At 40.6% G+C, this 26119-nt stretch overlaps 3 protein-coding genes and 1 long non-coding RNA gene across 5 annotated transcripts in view; 3 read left to right on the top strand and 1 right to left on the bottom strand.

The window, feature by feature from the left end:
* LOC111666756 (torsin-1A-like) overlaps positions 1–26119 on the top strand; it is a 31360-nt gene that overhangs the window by 1185 nt on the left and 4056 nt on the right. The gene's annotated exons all lie outside the window — the stretch shown is intronic.
* LOC111666755 (torsin-1A-like) lies at positions 11263–15986 on the top strand. Of its 2 annotated transcripts, none has more exons than XM_023422214.2 (5): positions 11263–11580; positions 12989–13254; positions 13362–13537; positions 14467–14594; positions 14691–15986. In XM_023422214.2, the coding sequence occupies exons 1-5, from the start codon at positions 11382–11384 to the stop codon at positions 14933–14935; spliced, it is 1014 nt and encodes a 337-aa protein (XP_023277982.1). In that variant the 5' UTR covers positions 11263–11381; the 3' UTR covers positions 14936–15986. The 2 variants fall into 2 exon arrangements, with proteins under 2 accessions (XP_023277982.1, XP_023277983.1); XM_023422215.2 differs by lacking the exon at positions 11263–11580 and adding an exon at positions 11636–12163.
* Positions 20393–21583, bottom strand: LOC147818200 (uncharacterized). The gene is made up of 2 exons (XR_015438214.1): positions 21499–21583; positions 20393–20646 (listed from the first exon to the last, which is right to left on the bottom strand). It is a non-coding gene; the product is annotated as an uncharacterized LOC147818200 (long non-coding RNA).
* On the top strand, positions 21483–25551 carry LOC111666758 (torsin-1A-like). The gene is made up of 5 exons (XM_023422217.2): positions 21483–21780; positions 23213–23481; positions 23589–23764; positions 24448–24575; positions 24688–25551. The coding sequence occupies exons 1-5, from the start codon at positions 21591–21593 to the stop codon at positions 24930–24932; spliced, it is 1008 nt and encodes a 335-aa protein (XP_023277985.1). The 5' UTR covers positions 21483–21590; the 3' UTR covers positions 24933–25551.

The raw sequence follows: 26119 nt of genomic DNA, 5'->3' as shown, positions 1-26119 counted from the left end.
TGTTGATGTAATGGGTCTGTAGGCAACATTAGAGGGGGGGGGGGGCAGGGGTTGGGAGACAGGAAGCGTCATTTAGCTACTAGCTCAATCTCCAGAAGCAGATCTTCCGGTCAACGGGTGCTTCCCTGCGTTAACTCTACAAAAATATATGAGTCACAACACAGGCTGATAGATGAGGAGAAGAACAGGAGGGAAGGGCGGACTGAGACGGGGATAAAAGCCGCGCAAAATCACGCTGTGCGGCAGGAGTGGATTTAGAAATCTGTGATGTACACGAGGCAGATCTGCGAAGCGGGTGGTGTGTTTAGGCAGTAACACGTCCTGGTGATCTGTAGCTGTTAGTAACAGTGAAAATATGATACCTTTTTGTTTGTGATTTCTGCAAGCGGGATCTTTTGCACATGGGATTTTGCGTGTAACATGTAGCGCAAAGGCCTCAGAGAGCGAAAGAAAGACAACACTGTCTATATGGCACTGCAGGGGGTATATAGACATGCTGGTAAACCCTGCTGCCATTGTGTTAAAAAAAAAAAAAAAAAAGGAAAAAAGAAATAAATTCAGTTCTTCCTCGACCACACTGGTTCAGGATCAGGTTGCACTGTAGGTCACAAAACAAGCCTGATGACTGGGTTTCCAGCTCCGCGGATGCAGATATTCATGTTTCTGTCTCTCCACCTCTTAATCATTCTCTCGGGTCTCTGTCATTGGCACCATCTGCACCATTTCCCGGCATGTAATGTATACACTGGAGAGCACATCTCCCAAGAAGCAAAACTCGCGGTGAAAAACATAATGAAGTGCTGACATCCCATATCGAGAAAACCCCTGCGGTTTAATCGTGCATGCACATGAGCACACACTAATATGAGTTCAGGTTTCCCTCCGAGAAGCTATATGAATACATGTTGCGCTTTGTGACTGGTGGTAAGATTTAAAGGCCACTAATGTGGGTGGCTGGGGGGGGGGGGCAATGACCCCGAGAGCGACTCCCCCTCCTGCTCCTGACCAGAGGAGCGCGGCGAGGTTCCCCCCTTTTAACAAGTCTCTGCAGGCCATCCGTCTTCCCTGAGACCCTGTCAGTCTGCGCTCAGGGATTTATCAGGTTGAAAAATGGGTCTCACATGAAAAGGCGCCATCAGAGGATACTCCATTTCCATCGATCTAAACAACAACCTGCTCCACGCCGTCCATGCTTTCCACCCCAGCCATTGATTACCCTGAGCCTTATTTTGCATGCAAGCATGTTAAACCAACAATAATGTAATTTTCTTTCATTACAGGTTTTCTCAATCAAAACAATAACAAAAGTCGGAGTTTGGAGATGTAGTGAAGTAACTTGGGATCATGAGAGTTGTTGCCTTCACCACCATGATGAGCCGAGCTGCTAACATTTGCTCAGTGTGTTTCTCTGATAACTTATGACCCAGACTTCAGGAGGTTTTTACCTGGAGTCAAATAATCTGCCGAGGTCTCTTTCTCTCCAAAACAAATGGATTAAATCTGGTAAAAACACAGAGTGTAACAGTTTCATGTTAAAAACTGTTTCTCGCTAATGTTTGCTCAGCGTGTTTCTCTGATAACTTATGAGCCATAAGTTGAATGACATCAGAAAACATAAAGATATGGTGGTGGGAACACCATATTGTATTGTGTGATAAACCATATTGAAACAGTAATCAAGTGATCACATGGAGAGAAATAAAAAAAAAAAAGGAGACCTTCAGTCACTTTTATTAAACTCAACTCACAGTTTATCAACTGCAATTAACCTTGAGAAAAGGAAAATCATTAAGCTGCTCAGCATGGAGGCAAACTTAACTTAACTGAGTTTTTGATTTAGTCTGAATTCGTGTGGACACAGTGTGTGAGGCAGTTAATCAGTGTGAGGGGGGGTGGGAGTTTAAACAGGAGCACAAACATGCAGACACACACTTGTACAGATGCTGTGTGTGACCATTGATCACCAGCTTCACTAACAGCTCTTATCAGTGCTTTGGTCCATTGGCTGTCTGCACTGAGTCACTTTCACGGACCAATCAGCACTCTGTGATTGAACGTGACTCCTTTCTCTCAGTAAAAGCATTTATAATCTCCATTTGTGTGTGTGGGTGGGTGGGAACGGGGTGGAGGTGGGTCAAAGAGTAAAGGAGGGAGAGTAAATGAAAAGGATTCCCAGAGTTGCAAGGTTTAAAGGTTGCGGATGGCTTCAGCGACCTCGCTCTCTCCATCTTCGTCAGGAAAGTTAAAGTAATTAACTCTTATCTCACAGCTGAGCCTTTGGTAGCGTCCATTGAATCCCTCAGTGTCACTTCACAGCTTTCAGTGGGAGAGTGATGGTCCGTGTGTGTGTGTGTGTGAGTGTGTGTGTGTGTGTGTGTGTGTGTGTGTGTGTGTGTGTGTGTGTGAGAGAGAGAGACAGCTCCACCACCTGAACAGAAGGCACGAAAATCCTCTTTGATTTTGGTACTTGATCTAAAAGTTCATAGTAGTTCATATAAATTGATTATTACTGATCTATGCAGTATTATTAACTTTCTGATAAGGCATTAGCTGTAATAATGGATTCATTAATGGTTAATACATCATTTACTAATGCTTTATAGATAAGTTATAGGCCATTAATAAGAACTTTTGTGGAAAAACATGGCTCTTTATTTCATTAGGGACACCTCTCCAGTGGACTGTTTGACCACTCACCCTGTAGGAGAAAATCCATTTATAAACTTCTTATTAACACTGTGACTTGTGATGAATTGTAAAAACCTTTTAAAAATGACTCATTAACATTTGCAGCTGCAAGATGAACAACTAACTCTTGCTTGAGAAGAGCTGCCTGCTGCATTGGAGTCACAGCAGAGAGAGTGCAGGTGAAAAACCAAAACAATTAGCTGAAAGACGCCAAAGCTCCATTTCAGTTATTGTTAATATAAAAGTGAGGGACCTTGATAGTTCTTCCACCACTGCTACTGAATGCTCAAACATCCAGAAATGTCTTCTTCACCACAGGTATATTCATGAGTCTTACGTTCACTTCCTAGTAGTCAAACTCTGTTCTGTCGGGGGCCAGTGGAGCAGGCGGGTGTAAAACTAACCCTGTGTTTGTTTGTTTCTCCCCCTTTCACCTGCTGTTTCTTCCTCCTCTCATTTATTTTGGGTTTTCCTCATTTCATCCGCCGCTCCTCAGTCTGCGACAGGTTGTTCCCAAGCCCCTCTCACAGCAGGGATTCACAGATGGTAGCGAGATAGTTCACAGGTTGCGCTCCTGCTTCTGATCCAGCTGCAGCTCAGCTTTAGTTCAGTAGCACAGAGGTCACAGTCAAAGCAGCTGCTCGTGTAACAGTGTAATCAAACATTCGGATCCATCGCTTTGATTGAATTGTAAATTCAACATTGTTTTTGTGTCTACTTTTTAACACGAGAGTCGAGTTTCAACTCAAGTTGCTCCAAGACACCTGTTTGAAGAATCGCTGACCCATGGTTCAGGGTGTGTTTGTTTAGCTTTTAGACCAGAAGGACACTCACTCACATACAAACACCCAAGCAAACATGATTGAAAGGGCCAGTTACCTTGAAGGTCACCACAGGTGTGTTTGTCTGTTCCTGTCCTTTCACTGTTCCCATTCTTGGAGAACAGCCTCTTTTGTGTGTCTCTGCTGTCACCTTGAAACACTTCAGACTGGTAATATAAGCGTATATGGCTCCTCACAGACTAGAGTCACTGAAAGAAATCAAACACATTTATTTTCATTTTTTGCCACGTTGCTTTATATGCTTCTCATGCCTTTACTCATTGTGGTCACAGCCCAGTGACTTCAAGTCAAATTTGTCATGTTTTCAGGCATTTAAAAAAAAAAGAGTTTGGCCTCTCACCAAAAGTGTTTTTTTTTATAAATGAAAGTTACAGTTATACTGAACCATAATGTGTCTCAAACCAGTGGTTTCTCAAACCTTTTCATTTCAAGGAGCCCTAAACTGCCACAAATTAGAACAAGATACGATTTTATCCCCGGGCCCCCCATCTGATAAGAATTTAATTTTAAGATGTTTTATTAGAGAAAGTGTTTCATATACATTTCAAAATAGTCATACATTTTGTCATTGTGTTACTTATGGATGGAATTATAGTGAAAATAAATGACTCCCATTTTGGCTGGAAACTCCAAGGAAACTCCTCAAGGACCCATGGAGGTCCCCGGGCCCCACGAGAACCACTGACTTAAACTAATCAAACCCTTTACCCTGATAGATATTTCTCTTTCATTCCCACATATACCTCTCTTTCATTTTCCCTTTGCTCATTAGCATGCACAGGTTACAGACGTGGGCGAGTGTGTTTTAATACACTACTATACAAGTTTTCTGGCTTTGGCCCAGCTTGAACTTTACAGCTCCCTCATAAGGTTTTACGACTGTAAGCCAAGCATGTCAGTCCTTTTTCATCAGCTCCTTTGCTCCCTACAGGTTCCTTGTCTCAAACTCATGCTTGTTCTGTTGTAATCAGTGGAGTTGAATGTGTTTGCCAATCCGACTGGTCCACAGTGGATATTATGTGGGTTTTCTCAACATGGTTAATGTTCTAAAATGACTGTAAAGACAAGAGACATTTACATTTTTACATTGGGTCTATTTCTGCCTGATTTTTACATATCTCTATTTAATAACTTCAACATCACTGAACCACAGTTCAAGGCTTAAATTAAGACTCCAACGATTAAATACATTAACTGAACAAAAAAAAAAGAAGCATTTAATACGTGTCACCAACCCTATTTCTAGACAGGGTGCTTCTACTAATCCGACACTTCAAGCTAAACGAAGCTCATGATTGTGTCGCAGGGTACACATATAAATGTTTTCAGGATATAAAGAATTAATCTGGAGGAAAGAGTTGTGAATAACAATATACTGAGGTAACAACATTTGTTGGCTGCGCCATTCAAATCCAACCTTTTGCACGGGGCCCTGCCTGCTCTCCATCACCCTCCTCCTTGATCTGGGAGGTCTGCTGCCGGGAACGTTCAGCACCTGAGAGAGGAAGACTGAGGCGGATGTTGGATATGAAATCACTTCCTGCTCAGGGTCTGAATATAGTCATGATGGGGTACAAAGGGGATGTTTACATAGTGGACTACAGGGGCTCCTGACACAATAGGGACAGCTCAGAGCATGTTTGTTGGATGACGGCAAGCATTGTACTGTAGAAATGTATTCTCTCTCAGTCTCCAAGTAAGCTCCAGTTAGCCCTTTGTTGCTCTGTATTGTCCTGTTGCATGCTGGGATATCTTTGTTCCTATTTTGCCGGGGGAACATTTAGCTTTCTGCAGGGCGCCGCAGGAAACCACTTGGAGAACGAGCATTGCCTTTGTCATCATGTCACATCTGTGGTTGGAACAAAAAAAAAAAGTGCAACAAGTTATCATCTCTCTTCAGACACTTGTAGCCTGACATTTATTTGGCAGAAAACACAACCCAGTCCTGCAGGGAGCTGACAGTAGTCTGGGCCCTCATACATTTGAACACACTGTTTTTGAATTACTTTCCAGGCTTGTAGAGTTGTACAGACCTGAGAGCAGGTGTTCTAGGTTATCCGTGTCAAATGGACTCTTCCTTCCTCTCGGAGCCGTGTCTTGGCCTGTTTGACGGACTCATTCACTTTCCAGGGCCAAACTCCGTAATGGTTTCTCCGCTATCCCCATTTGTGTGTGTGATATAGTAGAATGGAAACGAACACACGTACATAGACGCATACGCACAGTTGTTTTGAATTCTCTTGTTGGCAAAGGATTCCTTCAGTTTTGATTTGTGCCATGTACTTTAGATGGGTCTACCATGTGGTGAGCAAAACAACACCTGCTGTGACATCCATCCTCCTCATGACATGAACTCTAATGTATTCGGTCACCCTGACTTCACATAAACCTGCATTATTGGATTTTTTGGTTACTTGGGATCAGAGCAGCGTGTTGTAAGAACATGTTATCACACTATAAAGCTGAAAACCGTTGGAAACTATTTTTTACTTTTGACTTTTACTGCACTGACTCTAGTTGCCCAGTTTATATGAATGCAATGTTAATCACATATCATTGAAAATCAATTGTCTGAATCAGCTTAAGTTTATTCATTGGACCAGAGGTTCACTGAAGTTATTAGATCAGTAGCAGGAGAGACATTTGTTTTCACTGTATATATGAACTATTCCATCCATTATTAATATCTTACGTCTGCCTCAGGTGCAGATTTATTTATACGCAGGGAGCAACAATGTTCCATTAATATTTACAGTTGTACAAAAGCTATTACACCCTGTCACAGTTTGACATTCAACACTGTGTATTGCTGTCTTGCAGTCATACTGTGAATTGTAGCCCACATGGTGAGGACTGTCATAGCATACTAGGAAACTTCGGCAGGACCTCTGTGGAAGCCAGTGGATCAGGGTCTCTGGGAGAGGAGCCTGCAGGTAATGAGGCAACTCTAGCCTTTAGAGGGAGCTGTGTCCCGCATGTTCTGTCACATACAAGGGTCTACAGAAACTGAGTAGCTTGGGAGTGTGCCTCTTATCCTGTGGCGCCACCATCAGGAGAAACTCATTGATCTGGAGAAGAGCGCAGATAAGTGGTCTCTGCTAGAGAAACATTGTCATCCTGGTTGACATAGGACAATCACTGTGATGAAATATGTAATAAATGTGGTATGAATAAAAAATTATTGATATTGATTATTGATTATTATTGAATAAAAAATATTTAAACAGTCTGCATGCTGGTCATTGAAGGCTACAGAAATGTATCTTTTCTGTATCTAAGATGCACACACACACACACACACACACACACATATATATCCATCTCTGCCTCTGTTCTTTATGGTTCTCTTGGTCTTTGAGGTCCAAAAACTTCAGCAAAACTGTGATTGTATTATCGTGGCAATGAATGATATTTGGACATATTGAAGATCTGTCATTGATCTTATGACAAAATGTTCAGCTAACTGTTAGCCTCTCACATGTCTCTGGCAACAAATAATTAGCATTTGTGTGGTAAAACCGCTGCTGACACATCGTCACAATTTATTTTGAAACAATGATAGTTTCAGACACAAGAAGCCAAAAGCGGGCGTCTCATTTTTGCGGCTGAAACGATAAATGCAGCTGCATATTTTATCAGCAGTAGCTGGTTGGTTTACGCCTTCTCCACGTGACGTCATGTTTCCTGCATCCGTCGGTAAATGTGTGTTTTTAAAACTTATTCAGCGGGCTAGCAGCTAGTTAGCATAGCTATACCACGCCCTTTCACATCGGACCTGAAGACAACAACTTCAACTGGCTCCTTTCTGTGTGGAGGAACAGCGGCGTGACTCGCCATAAAGCGAGCGCGACTGTAAGTACAACGGGCTGGGAGCATTTTGAGGCAAGCCGCAGATGCCTAGCAACGGTTGCTAGGTTAGTCGCTGTAAGGGGGCGGGGCTCCTTTTGAGGCACTCCGCGGGTGCCTAACAACGGTTGTTGGGATACTGTCGCTGTAGGGGGCGGGGCTTAACTAAAAGTCAGTACTTTGATCTGTGTTACCTGGAATGCCTTTGAAGTTAGAATGACGTAGTTGATGATGTATCAAAGCCATATACTGAGTAGCATATATGAGTAACATTGACTTTAATCTCATTTATGTCTCTTTAGCACAGTGAATGACATTACGCTGATATTTGATATTTAGCTCCTCATTTACTTTATAGTCACATAATATTTGTTCTGAATAACCAGCGCTACAAACATAATTTCTGACAGGAATATTTAAGACTGTCCCCTCAACACATTCAGTTTTCATTTCTGTTAGTGTTCGACTGACAGACCCATACGTGAAAACTAAAACAAGGAGTGTATAAAACACAAAACATCCCAATGGCTACAAGTGAACCAACAGCAACAATGGAGATGCCGGAGATTACATCCGAAACTCTTTGCCCGATTATTGAATCCTTTCTATCAAGGATGAAAGAAGAACAGTGGGCATTAATAAAATCCGGTACCCCTGATGTTGCCACCAAGGTTATTTTGGCAGACTTGCTTTTGGATTTAATGTCAGTCATTACAAAAATCGTGGTGAAAGCCCTTCTGAGGCAAAATGCGTTAGTGTCTGAAGAGAGTATTCAGTCCTGTCTGGGCCGTATACTCGCTGAAAGTTTTGCAGACGTACTGAATGTTAAAGAAGAAGTCAAGAGCGTCAGCTCCGGACGACTGTCAGTCTTGCTTGGGAAAGAGGTTACAGAAAGCGTCAACTCTGCCCTCTTCACTAACATGTGCTCTGCGAAGCCTTTGCTAAATCATGTCACTCCACCTCAAACACTTAACAAGATGGTTGGTCATGCCTGCAAAATGTTAAAGGCTTTCGTTGCCAAAATGAAAATTTGCATATCACCAAACCATAAAGAAAGCCAGATCACCTCTGTACAGACACTAATTAGCAAGGAGGTCAGTGCAATCACAGAACCTCTTATGGTTGAAGTTCCACACTCTGACCTTGAGCTGTTGCGATCTGAATCTTCTCTGGAGATTCAGAGTCTTGCAGAATTCATTGTTCAGGCAAGTACTGAAGAGACAGAGAGTTTGAAAGAAACAGAATGTCCAAGTTCAAGCCCCAAATCCAAGAAGAGCCCCAAAGCTCCTTTGAAAGGAGTGAAGGCAAAGCTAAAGACCTTTTTTGCCAAGAGATTCATCAGCGCATCCATTCATCGGATAGTCGCACAATTGAAGACAAAATTCCACCGGGACACGAAAGCTGAAAGCAGAGAGTCAATCCAGTCACTCATGGCTAGTGTTGACTCTCTGCTTCTGGCAGAAGATGCAGAAAACCAATCAAGTGGAAATGAAGTTCAGGCGTTGCAGAGATTCAACGACCTCTCACCTTGTAAAGTCCTGGTATTCACAACAGAACTTACTGATTTGCTCCACTCTCACATGACCCCAGAGATAATTCCAAAACCACTTCAGTCCCATCCCAACATGTATCTCGACATACAGAGCAGAGTAGTTTGTTTCCTTGCACTGATTAGCTGGTGGCTGAACACTCAGGCTGCCGGCCACAGTCGCAGGGTGACGCTTGCCTTAATGGACACTGAGCCAATGGCACCATTAGAGCTCCAAGAGGAGACAGCATCTGCCTCAGTTTGTGAGGCTGAACCTCTGCAGGGTTCAAGAGCACAGGCAGAAAAAAACAAAATATCTGTCAGGGTTCTTGTGGAAAAACTTGTTACCCGCGTGTTCGGAAAGGCAAAAGTTAACATCTCTGAAGACTCAGGTGTCATCATTCAACACCTGTTTGAAAAAACATGGGCTGAAGTCAAAGGCACCAATTTCAACATTACCCCAGAGACAATTCAACACCTGGACAAGACCGTTTTCAAGGACCTTTGTAAGAGATGGCGCTGTGCAGAGATGGTTCTGATTTCCATGAAGTTACAGGAACCAGAACTTGCAAACTACATTGCTTACTCTTTCAAAAGACAACTGACACCACCAAATCCACGCAACGCCATCTCCAGATTCTTCTCTTCTATGAGAACAGGCCTCTCCAACATCTTCAGAAGAAGATATAGAGTTGGTTTAATTTAGACGACATGTAATATTCATTTTGAAGGAAAAAAAATTCTCTTTTTTTCTCTCTTTTCCTTCAAGGTAAATATTATGAATAGCCCGTCTCTCCTCTCCTATCTCCTCTCTCCTCTCTCCTTTCTCCTCTCTCCTTTGTCCTCTCTCCTCTCTCCTCTCTCCTTTCTCCTCTCTCCTTTGTCCTCTCTCCTCTCTCCTATCTCCTCTCTCCTGTCTCCTGTCTCCTTTCTCCTCTCTCCTATGTCCTCTCTCCTTTCTCCTGTCTCCTATCTTCTATCTCCTGTGGGTTTCCTCCGGGTGCTCCGGTTTCCTCCCACTTACTCCAAAAAACAGGGTTGGTGTCATCTAAATGACACCAACCCTGTTTTTTAATCAAGCATTAAAATTAAATTAAGCAAAAGTTAAAAACCTCAGTTTTATTTTGGTGCAGTGATGTTATCTGTGCTGCTGGTGTGTCTCCAGCCTTGCATTGAGAAATAAATGAGATATCAACAACAACAGCTCAAATATCGCCTGTTTCTGATCTTCCTCCTAGCAATGCTGAAGAGCAGGTCATCACAGAAAGAGCTTTAGATTTCTTGAAAGAAATGACCAAATAATAGAAAACACCTGTGAATGTAACAAAAATACAATTCAACATCACCACAAACTACTGTCTCCAAACTGACCATAAACTTGAATTAATACCGCTCTAAAACAGTTTCAACACAAACTAAACAAATGCTTCATGAAGGATTTATTGTGAGGCAGTCATATTAGATTGTATTTGTTTTAGCTAGGTGTACCTAATAAACTGCCAACTGAGTGTCTCAGTGTCAAGCATTCAAGCTTGATTGGTGATAACCCGGTGGCCTTCTTCATCCTTTCCCTGCCTCATGTTGTCCAGTGTGTCATGGCCGAGATGAAAGCCAGTGGGCTGAAGCCAGTGGGGTGCTGCAGAGAAGGTGGCCAAATATTTGAACTATTTCCCCAAGTCTAAAAAAGTTTTCTCTAACAGACGCTGCAAGATGATAGGGACAAGGTTGTACAACTATATCATCTGATGGACACTGTGTTCAATCATAATGTGCGTTTTTTTAACAAAGAAAAATTCTCTCAGCCAATGACTCAGGAGTCAAGCTGCATTTTGCTACATGTAATACTACATTAAATGTACAACCCACCTTCAGTGTTTATTTAACTGATAATATGTATGTTGTTTGTTTACTTTTCACCTTACACTGTGTGTACCAGGATTCAATTATTTTATAAAATAGTCACAAAAAATAATTTAGTGTAAAGGATTTTTTTTATTGTTGGTCTCTGCAGCTTTCAGCTATAACCAGTTGTCTCTTATCTTTACAGTGATGACAGACAAGTCAGAAATATGAATTAATGCTTCAATATTTTTTCCTTTCACCACTGAAGAGAAAATACATTAAAACTTAAATTATTTTACTCATCTATGTATCATTCAGTAATTCACTTTATTTAATCATGAATTAATTTTGTTGTAATTGTAAATTTAAAGTGCCTTGCTGTTAAACAGGTGGTTAATGTTATTTAGGCCTTTGGAAAGATTACTTTTTTGGGGGAAGATTTGGAGCAAAAAAAGAAAGAAAAGAAAAAAGATTACCATTAATCGAACAACCTTTGGACTCTGACGTCACCCCTGCGTGTGCATGACAACCGGAACGCCTCTCCACCCCCCGGAGTGTTCACTCCGGTTTAACCAGCGATTAGACACGTTACCTTTTTAAATTTTATTTTGATAAAGAGACCACACTTGTGCGAAATGAAACCGAGGAAACGACACGTCCTGCTGCTGTGGATGCTGGTCTGCTCCGGCCTGACCGAGGCGATCGAACCCATCAGCACCACCATAGCGGTTGGCATGGCTGCGACTCTGACGGCGTTTTTAGCTAGCTACCAGAACATATTCTACCATTTCCACGAGTGCTGTCGACCCGAGTGGATTTCGTTCAACAGGACAGGTAACACACGTGTATCCGGCTAACACTTTAGCCACCACATTGGAGTCTTTTGTGGTCTTTTCATACTTTTAACAGCTTTAAACTACTAATTGATTTAACGTTACCCAAGCTAATGCGTGTACTACATTGTCAGTTAGCTACATAAGTACATAAATAGTATAAACATGCGTAAAGTTTACTATAATACTTTGAATTTATTAATTTTGCATCCTTTTCTAACTTATCAAACATTTGCATGGCTGTGTTGAACAGAGCTCAGTGTGTGTATCACGTGTTTGTGACGTATAAGGAAGTTCCGCGTTGCAAAGAAGCTAGTTAGTCTGCTAACGGTTTCTCCGTGGTTTTAAGGTTGTTTTATCACGCAAAAAAGCGACCGATGTCAGAAATTAAGTGGTTTCCACGATGAAAGCGACACGGTTATATTTGTTGTTACATGTGTTGTCGACCACCGCCGTGCTGGTAAACACGTTTGATCCGGTCACAACAACCGTAGTGATCGGTATCGGTGCGTCTCTGGGCCGGACGATCTACAATTATTTACATGAAAGTTGCGATTCGAAATGGATAGCCTTCAATGCAACAGGTAAGCATGTGCATCTTGTTCCAACACGACTAAAGGTACAAACAACTGTAATTTTTTTTTACAGCAACCTGCAGTCTTTAGGACAACGACTTGGCCGTGGCTTGCCTGTTGTTTTTACACCGTCAAAATCGAAACCTAACAGGGAAAGTTAGGCTTTCTTTTCTTCTTCAGGCTCTGTGCTTCAGTACAACGGCTTTGAAATAATATGATGGTGCCAATCCTGAGCTTTGATTTGAGTAGGTTTACATCTGTACAGTAAGAACTGTAGAAGAAACAGCTCTGATAGCGCCACACAGTGCCCAAAGTTTAGGGGCCTAAAAGTAGTTGAATAAAATCATTATATTTAATATTTTGTGGAAAGTCCTTTTGTAGTCAATGACTGCCTAAAGTCACCCACAGTCTGCTGTTACTTGTTTTGCCTTTAGTCTAACCTTCATCAGGTGGATGGAGATCAGGGGATTGACTCACATGGTCAAGGATATTACACTTTTCACCCTGAAAAGCTCTTTGGTTGCTTTGGTTGTATGTTTTGAACTGTAGTTCTCCTGAATGATGAAATATTGTCCATTGAGGTTTGATGTATTTGACTGAATGTCAGCACACAGAACGCATCTGTGTACCTCTGCATTCATCCTGTTGCTTCCCACAGCAGTGTAATCATCAATAAATGCCAGCGTGCCAGTTCCATTAGCAGCAATTCATGCACAAGCCATATCAGAGCCACCACCACGTTTGACAGATGAGCTGGTATTCTTTGGGTGGAACAAAAGTGACATACTGTTTGCAGTCACTGATCCTGTTGACTTTTCACTGTGTTCTTCCCAGCTCTCGAGGTTGACCTGAGCAGAAAACTGTTTGGACAGCACATTGCATCACGTATCATCTTAAAAGCTGTGAATGGATTCATGAAAAATGCAAACCCAAAGAAGCCCCTGGTGCTCTCCCTGCATGGATGGACCGGCACAGGGAAGAACTTTGTCAGTAAGCTGATTGCTGAAAGCATTTACAAGGAGGGAATGGACAGCAACTTTGTTCATGTTTTCACATCCACACTTCACTTCCCACATCCAAGTCAATATCTTACATACAAGGTATGGGGTATGAATAAGTTGATTCATTTTACTTTCAATTAAAACACAGTGACATAGTTGTTTTTCAGCCTTTTATGTGAGTTAAATAAGCTGCTTTTTCTCCTCAGTCTCAGTTACAGCAGTGGATCAAAGGGAATGTCACCAACTGTGAACGCTCCATGTTCATCTTTGATGAGATGGACAAGATGCATCCTGGCTTGATCGACAGCATTAAGCCATACCTGGACTACTATGACAAGCTGGATGGAGTTTCTTATCGAAAAGCCATCTTCCTCTTCCTCAGGTGAAAAGCTGAACGTATTCCTAAGGGTTGGGGTACAGTGTGTTGTCTGACCACATCAGGGTTTATACCTTTTTCTGAATGGCCACACTCAAAGGCGGAGTGAACATTTTTAAGCAGTCTCTCCCTGAAGGGATTCAGAATGTTGCACTTTGTTGAGGAACTGCCCTGTTGAGAAAAGATAGGGCTAGAGAGAGAAGTTCAAACCCTTTCTCACCTCCTCACGGCTGGTTAATCAGGACATGAAGTGGGTGTGAATGGTAGAATTTTGGTTTTAAAAGGTTACAAAAATGTTTGGATACAGACCCCTCTAATCCAATGTTGGAAAGATGTGTGAGGGTGGAGTTTCTGAAGCTATTTGATTAATAGCAAGTACTGAAAAGGAAAATACAATTCAGAGCGGTTGAGTAGTAAAAATGCAGTAAGAAAGAATTGTAGGTATGAAAGAGTGTGAATGTATATATACGGTACGTTTTATATTGATTTTTTTGATCAATGTAAAATAGGTAATTAGAAACTATCTTGCCACCAGCCACAACTCTTGTGAACATGTTGATGTTCCAACTCATGAGTACTTACTAGTTATTGCTACATTATTACATAAGTACTCAGTAGTCATGGGTTGGACCACCCCCAAATTTCGAACTTGGACTTCATTTTGTTGTCAGACTGCAGCTTACGAGGTTGTGATGCTATTGCAGTGACAAAATCTGTCCACAGACATATAAACTACCACCTCTGTGGTAGTTTCTACTACAGGTGTCTCAGGGACCACATTCTGCCATGATGACACACACACACACACACACACACACACACACACACACGCACACACACAGCCTCACAAGGTGACAACAATATCAGCCCTCCTGTTGCGGCTTTTAAGCAGAGGCAAATTTTGATGCGTTGCATGTTTCTGATCTTCCTTATAGCAATGCTGGTGGCGACAGCATCGCACAGACGGCTTTAGATTTCTGGAAAGAAGGACGAAATCGAGAGGAGATCGAGCTCAAAGACCTGGAAATGTTGCTCTCTCTGTCAGTGTTCAACAACAAAGAGAGTGAGTATAAACGCTGGAATGCTGTTGTGTCGTTATCATTCAGAAACTAGCTTTGATAAACAACATGGATTTTTTTAAATAAATCTCTCCCTGTAGGTGGCTTTTTTCGTACAAGTTTGATCGACAAGAACCTGGTGGACTTCTTCGTGCCGTTGCTGCCTCTGGAGTACAGACACGTCGTCCAGTGTGTCATGGCTGAGATGAAAGACAGAGGAGTGGAGCCTGACCAATATTTGGCGGACAAACTGGCCAAAGATTTGGTCTATTTCCCCAAATCTGAAAGAGTCTTCTCTGTCAAAGGTTGCAAGACGATAGAAAGCAAGCTGGACTACTACACATAATATCACCGTGGGATGGACGCTACATGCACTTTTTTTAATAAAGAAAACTGCTCTCAGCCAAATGACTGAAGAGAGGAAGTCCAGCTGACTGAACTCTTTGGAGGTTTCTCTGTCTGACCTTGGGGCCATGAAGAGGGTCGGCAGGCCTTCTCCAATGTTTCCTCTTGCTTACACTGAATGAAGGAACTGATCAAAGTGCTCAGCACTAGTTTAGTGACGAAATAATAGGATTGGAATATTATCCTTTGTAACTGAATAAGGGATTTGATATCTGCTTTTATGTCACAACGAGAGTTTCAACGACGGTGCTGTTTTCCTGAGAGATTCATAATGACTACATGTGTCCTGAAACAGACACGTTACTGTTTTGAATTTGTTTTTCAATCTGTACTCCATGTACATGGATTACTGGAAAACATCTGCCTTAAGTTTTTACTGTCACGATACACATGTCCACTGTAAATACGAGTTCATTAGCAGTGTCGGACTTTGTGGGGTTGTCAGCACTGCAGAGCCGCTCCTAGAAAGTTCTCACTGTTCAAATGCAACAATACATAATTCAGATGTAAATTTGAGTGGATACTTGGAATTTCTTTTTTTTTTTTTAATGAGCTGCAGTGGGAAACTTCATGAACTCAGGATAATATTCTCACAACACACATGAAAAACAATTTTACCAAGACTTGATTTTTCTTATCTTCAAAGATGCAGACTGTTCAGAATATAACATTTGAATGATATTGTGTATAAGATTGGTTGATTGATTTTAAAAGAGGTAATAATTGTGCCCCAATCCAGTCAAAATGTTTTTTTTAAAGCAGAATCCTGTCTGTACTATAATTTGTCTTTAAAGAGGAGGAAGTGTTAAATCATACGTAGACCTGCCCAGACATTGTGAAAAAAGTTGTTCTGTTGGTTTCTCAAACTCTGACAGTTTGCTGTGACTGTGGAGAAACACTGTAGGTGTGGATGTAAAGCTGATATTATCGAGCTGCTTTGCTGTAAACACTACCAGGAAAAAAAACATCACAAATAAAATAAGAAATTTTTATTTGTGTCCCTGTTTCTGATGCATTCTTCACATCAGAGAAGTACTGTGGTTCTAGAGGAAGCTAAACATCTTTATTATTTCCACAAACATTTCTCTTCCTATATGAGTCAAATCATTCAGCTTTGCCTTTCCTCTGTTCGCTGAATGCGATGGATTAACATAAGACTGAAGTGGCAGAGGAAAATTTGGACTGAAATAGCAGTTATGTAATAATCAAACATCTTGCTAAACTACTGGGCAAAGTACAACTTTAAGTCCAGGCCTAAAATAGTGAAGAGAGAGAGACAGGCAGGTACATGATGCAGGGCAATGGACAGTGTTTGTTTTTTTTTTGTCAGTGCATAGATGTTTAATGGATTTTTGTTTCTGTATATTAACTGCACCTAAAAGGCTCAAATTACAGTGCATTAATTCTAGATTTAAAAAAAGTATAGGTGAACTTCAGATACCCATAAAAGACACTAATGACTAATAACTGAAGATATTCTAGTTTCTTTTGTGCATTTCACTCACTATGTTGTTGGATAAATTAAAGCAGTTGATCGCTAAGGGTTAAGATCACTTATTCAAGTTTGTAAGGTTTAACACAGAGAGGCTGGTGTCGTAGTGTTTATATCGGAAGTCATGAATCCACTGATGTATGCTCTACCTGTCCCCAGGTCTGTGGTGTGTTTTATAAATCTGCATTCTGCCTTGCTCTATAAATGACCTGCGGAAATTTAGAAGCCGGAAATGTGTTGAAAGCTGCTTCCCGCCCTTTCCTCGTCCAGTGCAAACAATAACAAAGAGAGGAAGCGGAAGAAGCTAATTAGCAAAGAGAAGTCAGAGTACATTGAGTCCTTGTCTCAAAGGTCACTGAGGCTATGACTTTCGGTGAAAATTGTAAATTACAGTAAAGCTTTTACAAGATTATTACAGTAATTTTGAGAAATATTGATGTACTGTTTTTCCAACAACGTTAAAAATCCTCAGATCCTCAAAATGTTTTACGACCTTTTGAACCTCTACCCTTCTATTTATGTAGTCATGACTGAATTTTGTTATCTCTCTCATCTCTTTCTTTAAACTGACAGTCAATTTTCTGTCCTACGTCTTAATGTTTGTGAATAAGTAATAATTATTATCAAACTAAACCTATCCAAATGTGAGTTGCTGCAGTGATTTAAAAGTTTCAGGAAATCCGGTGAAATTTACCTTGGCATTATCATCGTTAAAGATCAAATTTCAAGAATGAGTGAAAACTTTAATTCACTAATTTCCTACAGCAAAGATGTAATTTATGGATAGATTTCTCAAGTACCTTCTCATCCACTTTATTTTAAAAGTGGAGTGTAGCGTGTAATAGTCTAACATTTAATCCACCAACTAAAGCCTGCTGATCGTTGTTCTTTCTGTCACCATGATGAAACGTCAGCTCATCTCTCTTGGGATTCTACTTTCAGTCAGTCTTTTCAGTGTGACCTTAATCTGTTTTAAAGGGGCTATTTGTACGTTTTCTATGACATTGACTGGGGTTTCTTGTCGGGAGCAGGTGGTGGAGATTGTCAATGCAAATAGAAGATATGAGGTTATAATATGCTCTCTGAGCAGCCCTACTTCGTCAGGTCAGATTGAAGGCTACAGTGAGTTGCTATCGGAAAGTGACAAGACGGGCTGCGGCTAGCTGGTTAGCGTGCTAACTTCAGTAGCATAAAAGACGTGATAGAGACAAGAGTTAACTTTGTTGTTGCTTTACACCACTGGACACTGATCTTGGAAAGTAAAGGAATGAAGTTTGATACTGAACTCAATATGTTTCCTCTAAACTGGTAAGTAAAGAGCTGTTAATGCTAACGCTAGATGTAGCGATAGTAAAACTTACAAATAGCTCATTTTCAACAGACTATTACATACTTAACTCAAAATTGAATTAGCTGTGAAAACTAGTCTTGTGTAATGAATTTGATTCATGTAATTTAACTTTGTTTAGGTTTGTTTTTAATTTTTTATTTCTTTATGTTTTTATTTTTATGTATCATAGTCTGTGCACCAACTCCTGCACACATTGCCCCATTGTCGGGTTTATTAAAAAAATTAAAGACCGCGGCAACTCCACCTCCAGCTGTATTTAGTCATTCTGCCACCAGCTGTTTACTCACTTACCCTCCAGCTGTGTTTACTCACTCCGCCTCACCAAGCTGTTAGACAGTTTTCTTTTTCTTAACTTATAAGAAACACGAGATGAAACCGAGGAAGCAACATGTCCTGCTGCTGTGGATGTTGGTCTGCTCCGGAGGGGCCGAGGCGTGTGATGACGCCTGCCTCGCAGCAACATTAGTGGTCAGCGTTTCTGTGACTGGCTGGAGTTTCATTTAAGTACCACACTTCCAACAATTATGAGAGCTGTGGACACCAGTTGATTTCTTTCACATGGCAAGGTAACACACATTCACTTCAATTCAGTTCAGTTCAGTTTAGTGAGCTTATTGGTGTGAATGTCAGGTGAGCAGTAGCTACTGCCAAAAGAACATATTTCATATTTAAGTAAAATTTAAAAAATAAATAAATGAATAGGTGTTTTTCGTTTTGTGTGTGTTCTATATATATGATAGACTTTGTGTCAAAATTGTAATAACTTCCCACAAATGTAATATATAAATGAAATATGATCTTTGTAGTCATTGTTGTTGGTTTATTTACTTACAATGGGTTAAGCTAATTAGAAAATATCATGGGTTTGGGCAGATCGGGTCAAAACGTGTCCAAGCAGAGCTCTGAGTAAGTTATAAATACCTTACAGAAACATTGCACTCATTATAGGCTGTGCATCAATAAGCCCACATCTACCTTCTCTTCCACTTTCCATTTCATTCTCTCTCTCTCTCTCTCTCTCTCTCTCTATCAAACATGCACGCAGCTTCATCACTTCTTGTCAGTTCACAGAATTGTTTTGAGGCACATAAATATCTTGTTTAAATAGATTTTTTTGTCTTGTAACGAGGATTTCTCTGCAGCAGGGTAATCTTTGTTTCAGTAGCCTACCTGTTCAGCACCACAGACAGGTGGATGGCTGAGACCCTGACAGGCTGAAAAGTCTCTTTTCTCACTCTCTTAAGAACATTGGGCCTCATTCACCAATATCTTATAAATATTTTCTTAAATTCTCCTGAGTACAAATAAGTTGATTCATTTTACTTTCGATTGAAACACAGTGACACTGTTCTTTTTCAGCCTTTTGTATGAATTAAATAATCTGCTGTTTTTCCTCATCAGTTAAAGCAGTGGCTCAAAGAGGACATCACCGACTGTGAACGCTCCATGTTCATCTTTCATGAGGTGGATAAGTTGGATCCTGAATTGATGGACAGCATTAAGTCATACCTGGACTACTATGACAAGCTGGATGGAGTTTCTTATCGGAAAGCCATCTTCATCTTCATCAGGTGAAAAGCTGAATGTATTCCTCAGAGTTGGGTTACGCTTGATCAGAACTATTTTGTATGGCGTGTTGTCTGACCACATTAGAATTGAAATGGGTTTATAGCTTTTTCTAAATGGCCACACTCAAAGGCAGAGTGAACATTTTCAGGCAGTCTCTCCTGGAAGGCATCCAGAGTATTTCACTTGGTTGTTGTTCACTTGAAAGGTGAGAGAAATTGTTGTGTCAAGAAAAGAAAAAATAGACCTAGAGAGGGAAGTTCAAAACCTGGATCCTTTCCCACCTCTGCACAGCTAGTTAATCACGGTGTGAAGTGGGTCTGAATGGTGGATTATTGGTTTTGGAAAGGTCGCAGAAATGTCTGGATACAGCTCCGTCTAATCCAACGTTGGAAAGAGTGAGGAGGGGGTTTCTGAAGCTGTCTGACCACCCAGCGAGCAGTTCTGACTAGTACTAGAGTATACGTGCTCTTAAATCTCTAAACATTTTCATTTGAACCATAGAAAGGTATCAATCAAACCCGCCAGCAATAATATCTGGCCAGTCAGATTATTTTGATAATCTGATAAATCCGCGCTGGCGACAGCCAGAGGCATATCGATTTCGGGTTGTCTGTCCATCCACCCATCCGTCCCAGTCCTGTGGACATATCTCAGTTAAATTCCTCGACAGAACTTCTTCAGATTTGGCACAAACATTCATTAGAACTCGTGGATGAATTGATTAGATTTTGGTGGTCAAAGGTCAAAGGTCATGGTGATGACCAGGCACTGCGGGTAATAATTGTGCCCCAATCCAGCCAAAATGTTTTTTAAAGCAGAATCCTGTTTTGTCTTTAAAGAGGAGGAAGTGTTAAATCATACATAGACCTCTGACAGATTACTGTGATTGTAAAGGAACACTGTGGGTGTGGTTGTAAAGCTGACATGATCAAGATGTGTCCCTGTTAACACCACCAGAAAAAACTAATCACAAATAAAATAAGAAATTTCAAAATAAGAAAATCTGAAATTTTATTTGAGTCACTGTTGCTGATGCATCCTTCACAACAAGGTTGATGAGTTCACTGCATGACTTATGAACCAGAGGGGTACGATTAAATTAATGATTAAATAGTTTTATGTCCTTGCCTAAGATAAAGAGGAGAGAGAGGCAGTGACATCATGTGGTAGATGCAGGTACGTGTTGCAGGCAGGGCTTGTCCTTCGCCCACGGACAGTGAACTTCCGGTAAAGCATGAAGCTGAAATGCAGTATCAGAGTTGAAGAGCATGTTTGCAACGAAAGTAACTGTGAAAGGTCTCGATGCAATAAAGCTGTGAGTTTGAAGCATCAAAGTATGCAAAGTGCATTTGTTTTTTATGTCAGCAGGAATGGAGTAATAGTCATAAAAAGCTATAATACTGCTCTATTATAATGTGGCTTGCATAAGGAAGGATGGATGCTGCTTTTTTGTTAGTGCATAGTTGTTTAATAATTTTTGTGTCTGCTCAGATGTGTGCTCTGCCTGTCAGAGTACAGTGGGTACTTCTTTCAAAGGTCACTGAGGCTATGGCAAATATTACCCCAAATCAGCCAGGCAGCAGGGCTTACGCAGGATTTTTTGTTCTGTATTCTGTCACCACACAGGTGGAACAGCTACTAATCTCTTTTGGGACTGTACTTTCACTCAGTCAGTCTTTTTGGCATGACCTTAATCTGTTTCAAACAAAAAATGAGATACTTAAGTTAAAATTGTATTTATTTATTTTTGCTGATGAAATGCCTGCCAAGAAAAAATGTATATTATTAATGTCATTTCTTTATATACATACTGGCAAAATTGCAAAACAGAAACCCAACCTTGTTATCCTCATGTCCTACCTGGACACACTAAAATACTGCATAAACTAAAAGCTCTAAAGCTGTGAAAACTAGAACCATATGTAATGATTTAACTTTGTTTTTTATTGATTAATTTTCTTTTTTATTAATTGTTTATGTATAATGATCTGTGCACTACCTTGAGCATAGGCTACATTGCCTTTTTACAGTTGTTTAAACCTATTGTCACTTCCATTGTGTGAATAAAGTTTATGTAAAAAAAATTATTTACCCATCACGCCTCCAGTTTACCCAAGTTCATCTGCTCCGCCTTAAGCTCTTAGACAGTTTACTGTTTTCGTCAATAGGCAGCTTTTGTTCGAAATGAAACCGAGGGAGCGACACGTCCTGCTGCTGTGGATGCTGGTCTGCTCCGGCGCGACTGAGGCGGTCGATCCCTTCACCATCGGGGCCGGTGTGGCGGGGACTGCCGCTGCGGGGATATTTTCACCCATGATTTACTGCCGCTTCAAAGAGTGCTGTCGACCAAACTGGGTTTCTTTCAAATCGACAGGTAACACCTTTGTCCTACTAACACATTAGCCACGACATCGGACTTTTTTCGATGCAGTATGATTTATTATTGGCATGACTGTCAGGTGAACAATACTGACAAAACGCCACAGACAATACAGCTTTAACTATAATAGAGTGCTGCAGGGATGACGTATTTCTGTATGCCAACCCGGAAGTTCGACTGAACCACTTTTTGGACTTTTGAAGCAGATACTATGGCTATAAGTAAAAAGCTAATTTTATGCTATAAACGAACAACACCACTTTCGGTTTAGTGCTTACCTCCTCTACAAAAGCTTTTCCTCCATTGCAAGTGAATTAGGATTTTGAACATAACGTATAATATAATAAAATATTAAAACATAATTATTCTATACATTATAATAATAGTAAATATTATATTGTCATAGTATCACTACACTATTAACGTGTTATTTTACACAATTTTATTCTATTTTTTTTCACTTTACTTTCTCTTTCACCCTCTTTCCTTTCATGCTACCATGCCACACTCTACACTATAAAGTAGTCACCCAGGATCAGATACAGAACATATGATTACCTCTAATATAAACATCAAAACGTGCGCATGCACACACACACACACACACACGCACACACACACGCACACACACACACACACACACACACACTGTCATACATAACTGTCTAACTGTTCTTATTTTTGTTGTCGTCTACATTTCTGTCCATTAGGTCTTTTGCACCATTTCAGTCACACCTATTTTTGTTATGTTATGTCACCAATAAAGGAAATAAAAAAGAAATTAGAGCTGCAAGCAGTGTTGAGTGGGCCCTCGTCCTTTTGCGGACAGCGGGAGTAGCTGGCAGGAGGCCTGTTAAAGCAGCGTGCATCGTCACAACCATGGGACACTGCGCTTACGAGTAAGACTTCCTGCACGGCGGCAGGCAACGTGTTGCATGCAGGATGCACCAAACATGCATTTTTTTGACATTATTATTGCATTATTTTTTTCTATTATTTGCTGTATATCAAGTGCAGACCAGAACATGAAAATTTCATGCAAATCATGTAAATGAAATGATGATTGTATCTCAAGGGGGATATTTCCTGTATCCAGTAGGTGGCGCTATGACTATAACTACCTTTTTTCCATGCAGATGTGTATGACTGTCATCAAACGTTAAATTTGCGGCAGAATAGACAATGTATATCATAGTCATAACTTCCTGTTTAATTGTCGCACCATTCTACGAAAATTCACCGTGACGCATCATAAGGGTGTTATGCGTTTTCTGACCAATTTTGGGGCAGATTGGACAATGTATAACAGAGTTACAACAACTTCATGTTATGAAATTTGCCACAATGCCATGGACATGCCGTTCAATGAGCCTTGAATAGCTTAAAAAGCACTAATCCTGTTGACTTTCTGCTGTGTACTTCTTAGGACTGAAGAAAGACCTGGATAACAAACTGTTCGGACAGCATGTTGCATCACGCATCATCTTAAAAGCTGTGGATGGATTCATGAGCAATGACAACCCCAAGAAGCCTCTGGTGCTCTCTCTGCATGGATCGACCGGCACAGGGAAGAACTTTGCTAGTCAGCTGATTGCTGAAAACATTTACGAGAAGGGAATTAAGAGCAATTTTTTTCATGTTCTCTCAGCCACACATCACTTCCCACATCCAAAACAACATCTTCAAACCTACAAGGTATGGAGTACAAATACGTTGATTCATCTCCCTTTCAATTGAAACACAGTGACACTGTTCTTTTTCAGCCTTTTGTATGAATTAAACATGCTGCTGTTTCTCCTTAGCATCAGTTAAAGCAGTTGCTAAGAGACAGTGTCACCGACTGTGAACGCTCCATGTTCATCTTTGATGAGGTGGATAAGATGGATCCCCAATTGATTGACAGTATCAAGTCATACCTGGACTACTATGACAACCTGGATGGAGTTTCTTATCGGAAAGCCATCTTCATCTTCCTCAGGTAAAGAGCTGAATATATTTCTAAGGGTTGGGTTACGCTTGATCAGAACTATTTTGTATGGTGTGTTGTCTGACCACGTTAGAATTGAAAAGAGTTTATAGATTTTGCTTAATGGCCACACTCAAAGGCAGAGTGAACATTTTCAGGCAGTCTCTCCTGGAAGGCATTCATACTGTTGCACTTGGTTGTTGACTTGAAGGGTGAGAGAAATTGTTGGGTCAGGAATGAAAAAAATAGACCTAGAGAGGGAAGTTCAAAACCTGGATCCTTTCTCATCTCTGCACAGCTGGTTAATCACGGTGTGAAGAGGGTCTGAATGGTAGAGTTTTGGTTTTGGAAAGGTCATAGAAATAGTCAGACACAGACCCCTCTTATCTGAGTTTCTGAAGCTGTTTGACCAACCAACAAGCAGTTTGGACATGATATACTGGCTTTTTTCATTTGAACCATAGAAAGGTATCAATCAAAAATGTATCACTTGTCTGTTTATAGGGTCCTCTTAAGAGCAAGTACTGAAAAGGAAAAAATTCAGAGCAATTGAATACTAACAATGCATTAAGAAAGAATTGTAGGTATATGAGACTATACTTGATTTTTTTTTCATCGGTTTAAAACAGTGTGGTAACAACAGATAAAACATAGGAAAATTGTAATATGTTGCCTTGTTCTGATCTTCTTCAAAGCAATGCCGGTGGCGACAGCATCGCACAGACGGCTTTAGATTTCTGGAAAGCAGGACAAAAACGAGAGGAGATCGGGCACAATGACCTGGGAACATCGCTCTCTCTATCACTGTTCAACAACAAAGACAGTGAGTATAAATTACATATAACGCTGTTTTGTAATTATCACTCAGAAACTACCTATGACTATGACCTATGATTTTTTTTCTATTGGAAATATCTATTAAACTCTCCCTGTAGGTGGCTTTTTTCATTCAAGTTTGATTGACAAGAGCCTGGTGGACTTCTTCGTCCCATTGCTGCCTCTGGAGTACAAACATGTGGTCCAGTGTGCCATGGCTGAGATGAAAGCCAGAGGACGTCAGCCGGACCAGGATGTGGCAGAGAGGCTGGCCAAAGATTTAGTCTATTTCCCCAAATCTGAAAGAGTCTTCTCTAGCACTGGCTGCAAGACAGTAGACACCAAGTTGAACTTCTACTTATAATATCACCATCGGATGGATGCTACGTTGGATCACAATGTTTACAAAGAAAATCTGACTGAACTCTTTAGACGTCTCTTTGGAGATTTGGCTGTCTGACCTCGGGGCCATGAAGAGGGTCAGCAGGCCTTCTCCTATGTTTCATCTCGTTTATAATAATAAGATTTGAATATTATCATTTGCAACTGAATAAGGGGTTTGATCATCACTTTTATGTGACAACAATGAGAAGATGGTGTTGCCTTCCTGAGAGACACTTAATGACTGAATGAGTCCTGAAACTATGACATGTCACTGTTTTAATATATTTTTAATGTGTACTCCATATAATGTTTGTGGATTACTGGAAATCACCTGCCTTAATTCTTACTTTCACCATTTTAAAACTGTTATTTTACACGTGTCCACTTTACCGTACATATGAGTTTATTAACAGTGTTGGACTTTGTGGGTCTGCAGTTTCAGTTTAGTTCAGTTTGTACTTGTTAAAGAAGTAATGCCCTTAATGATCTTATTTTCTTATTCTTTAGATTTCTTTTCACCCTCCTGACAACATGTTGCCCTCATTTTTTTGATAGGATTCAGGTCTATGGTTGCCAATAAAACAGAAATGGATAAAAAATTGTGATCTCTTCAAGTGTTGCTCTCCGAGCAGCCCTACGTCCTCAGGTCAGATTGGAGGCTACAGTGAGTTGCTATCGGAAAGTGAGGAGATGGGCCGGGGCTAGCTGGTTAGCGTGCTAACTACAGAAGCAGAAAAGACGTGATAAGATTTAACATTGTTGTTGCTTTCCACCACTGGACACTGATCTTGGAAAGTTTGATACTGAGCTCAAAATGTTTCCTCTAGACTGGTAAATAAAGAGCTGTTAATGCTAACGCTAGATGTAGCAATAGTAAATCTTACAAATAGCTCATTTAAACAGAAAATTAGCTCAAAATTGAATTACCTTTGGAAACTAGAGTATTGTGTAATGAATTTGATTTGTAATTCATGTAATTAAACTATGTTTGTTTTTATGTATCATAATCTGTGCACTAACTCCTGCACACATTGCGCCGTTGTCTTGGTGGTAAAGTCAGTTCCATAGTGTAAATAAAGTTTATTTAAAAAAAGAAAAAAAAAAAAATCTAAATTAAAGACCGCGGCACCTCCACCTCCAGCTGTAATTAGTCACTCCACCACCAGC

This window comes from Seriola lalandi, unplaced genomic scaffold (genome assembly GCF_002814215.2).
Source record: "Seriola lalandi dorsalis isolate HSWRI2012SDOR001 ecotype SW California unplaced genomic scaffold, Sedor1 jcf7180002054680, whole genome shotgun sequence".
In the NCBI taxonomy this organism is placed as follows: Eukaryota; Metazoa; Chordata; class Actinopteri; order Carangiformes; family Carangidae; genus Seriola; species Seriola lalandi.
This window is presented reverse-complemented; position numbering and strand designations above follow the sequence as displayed.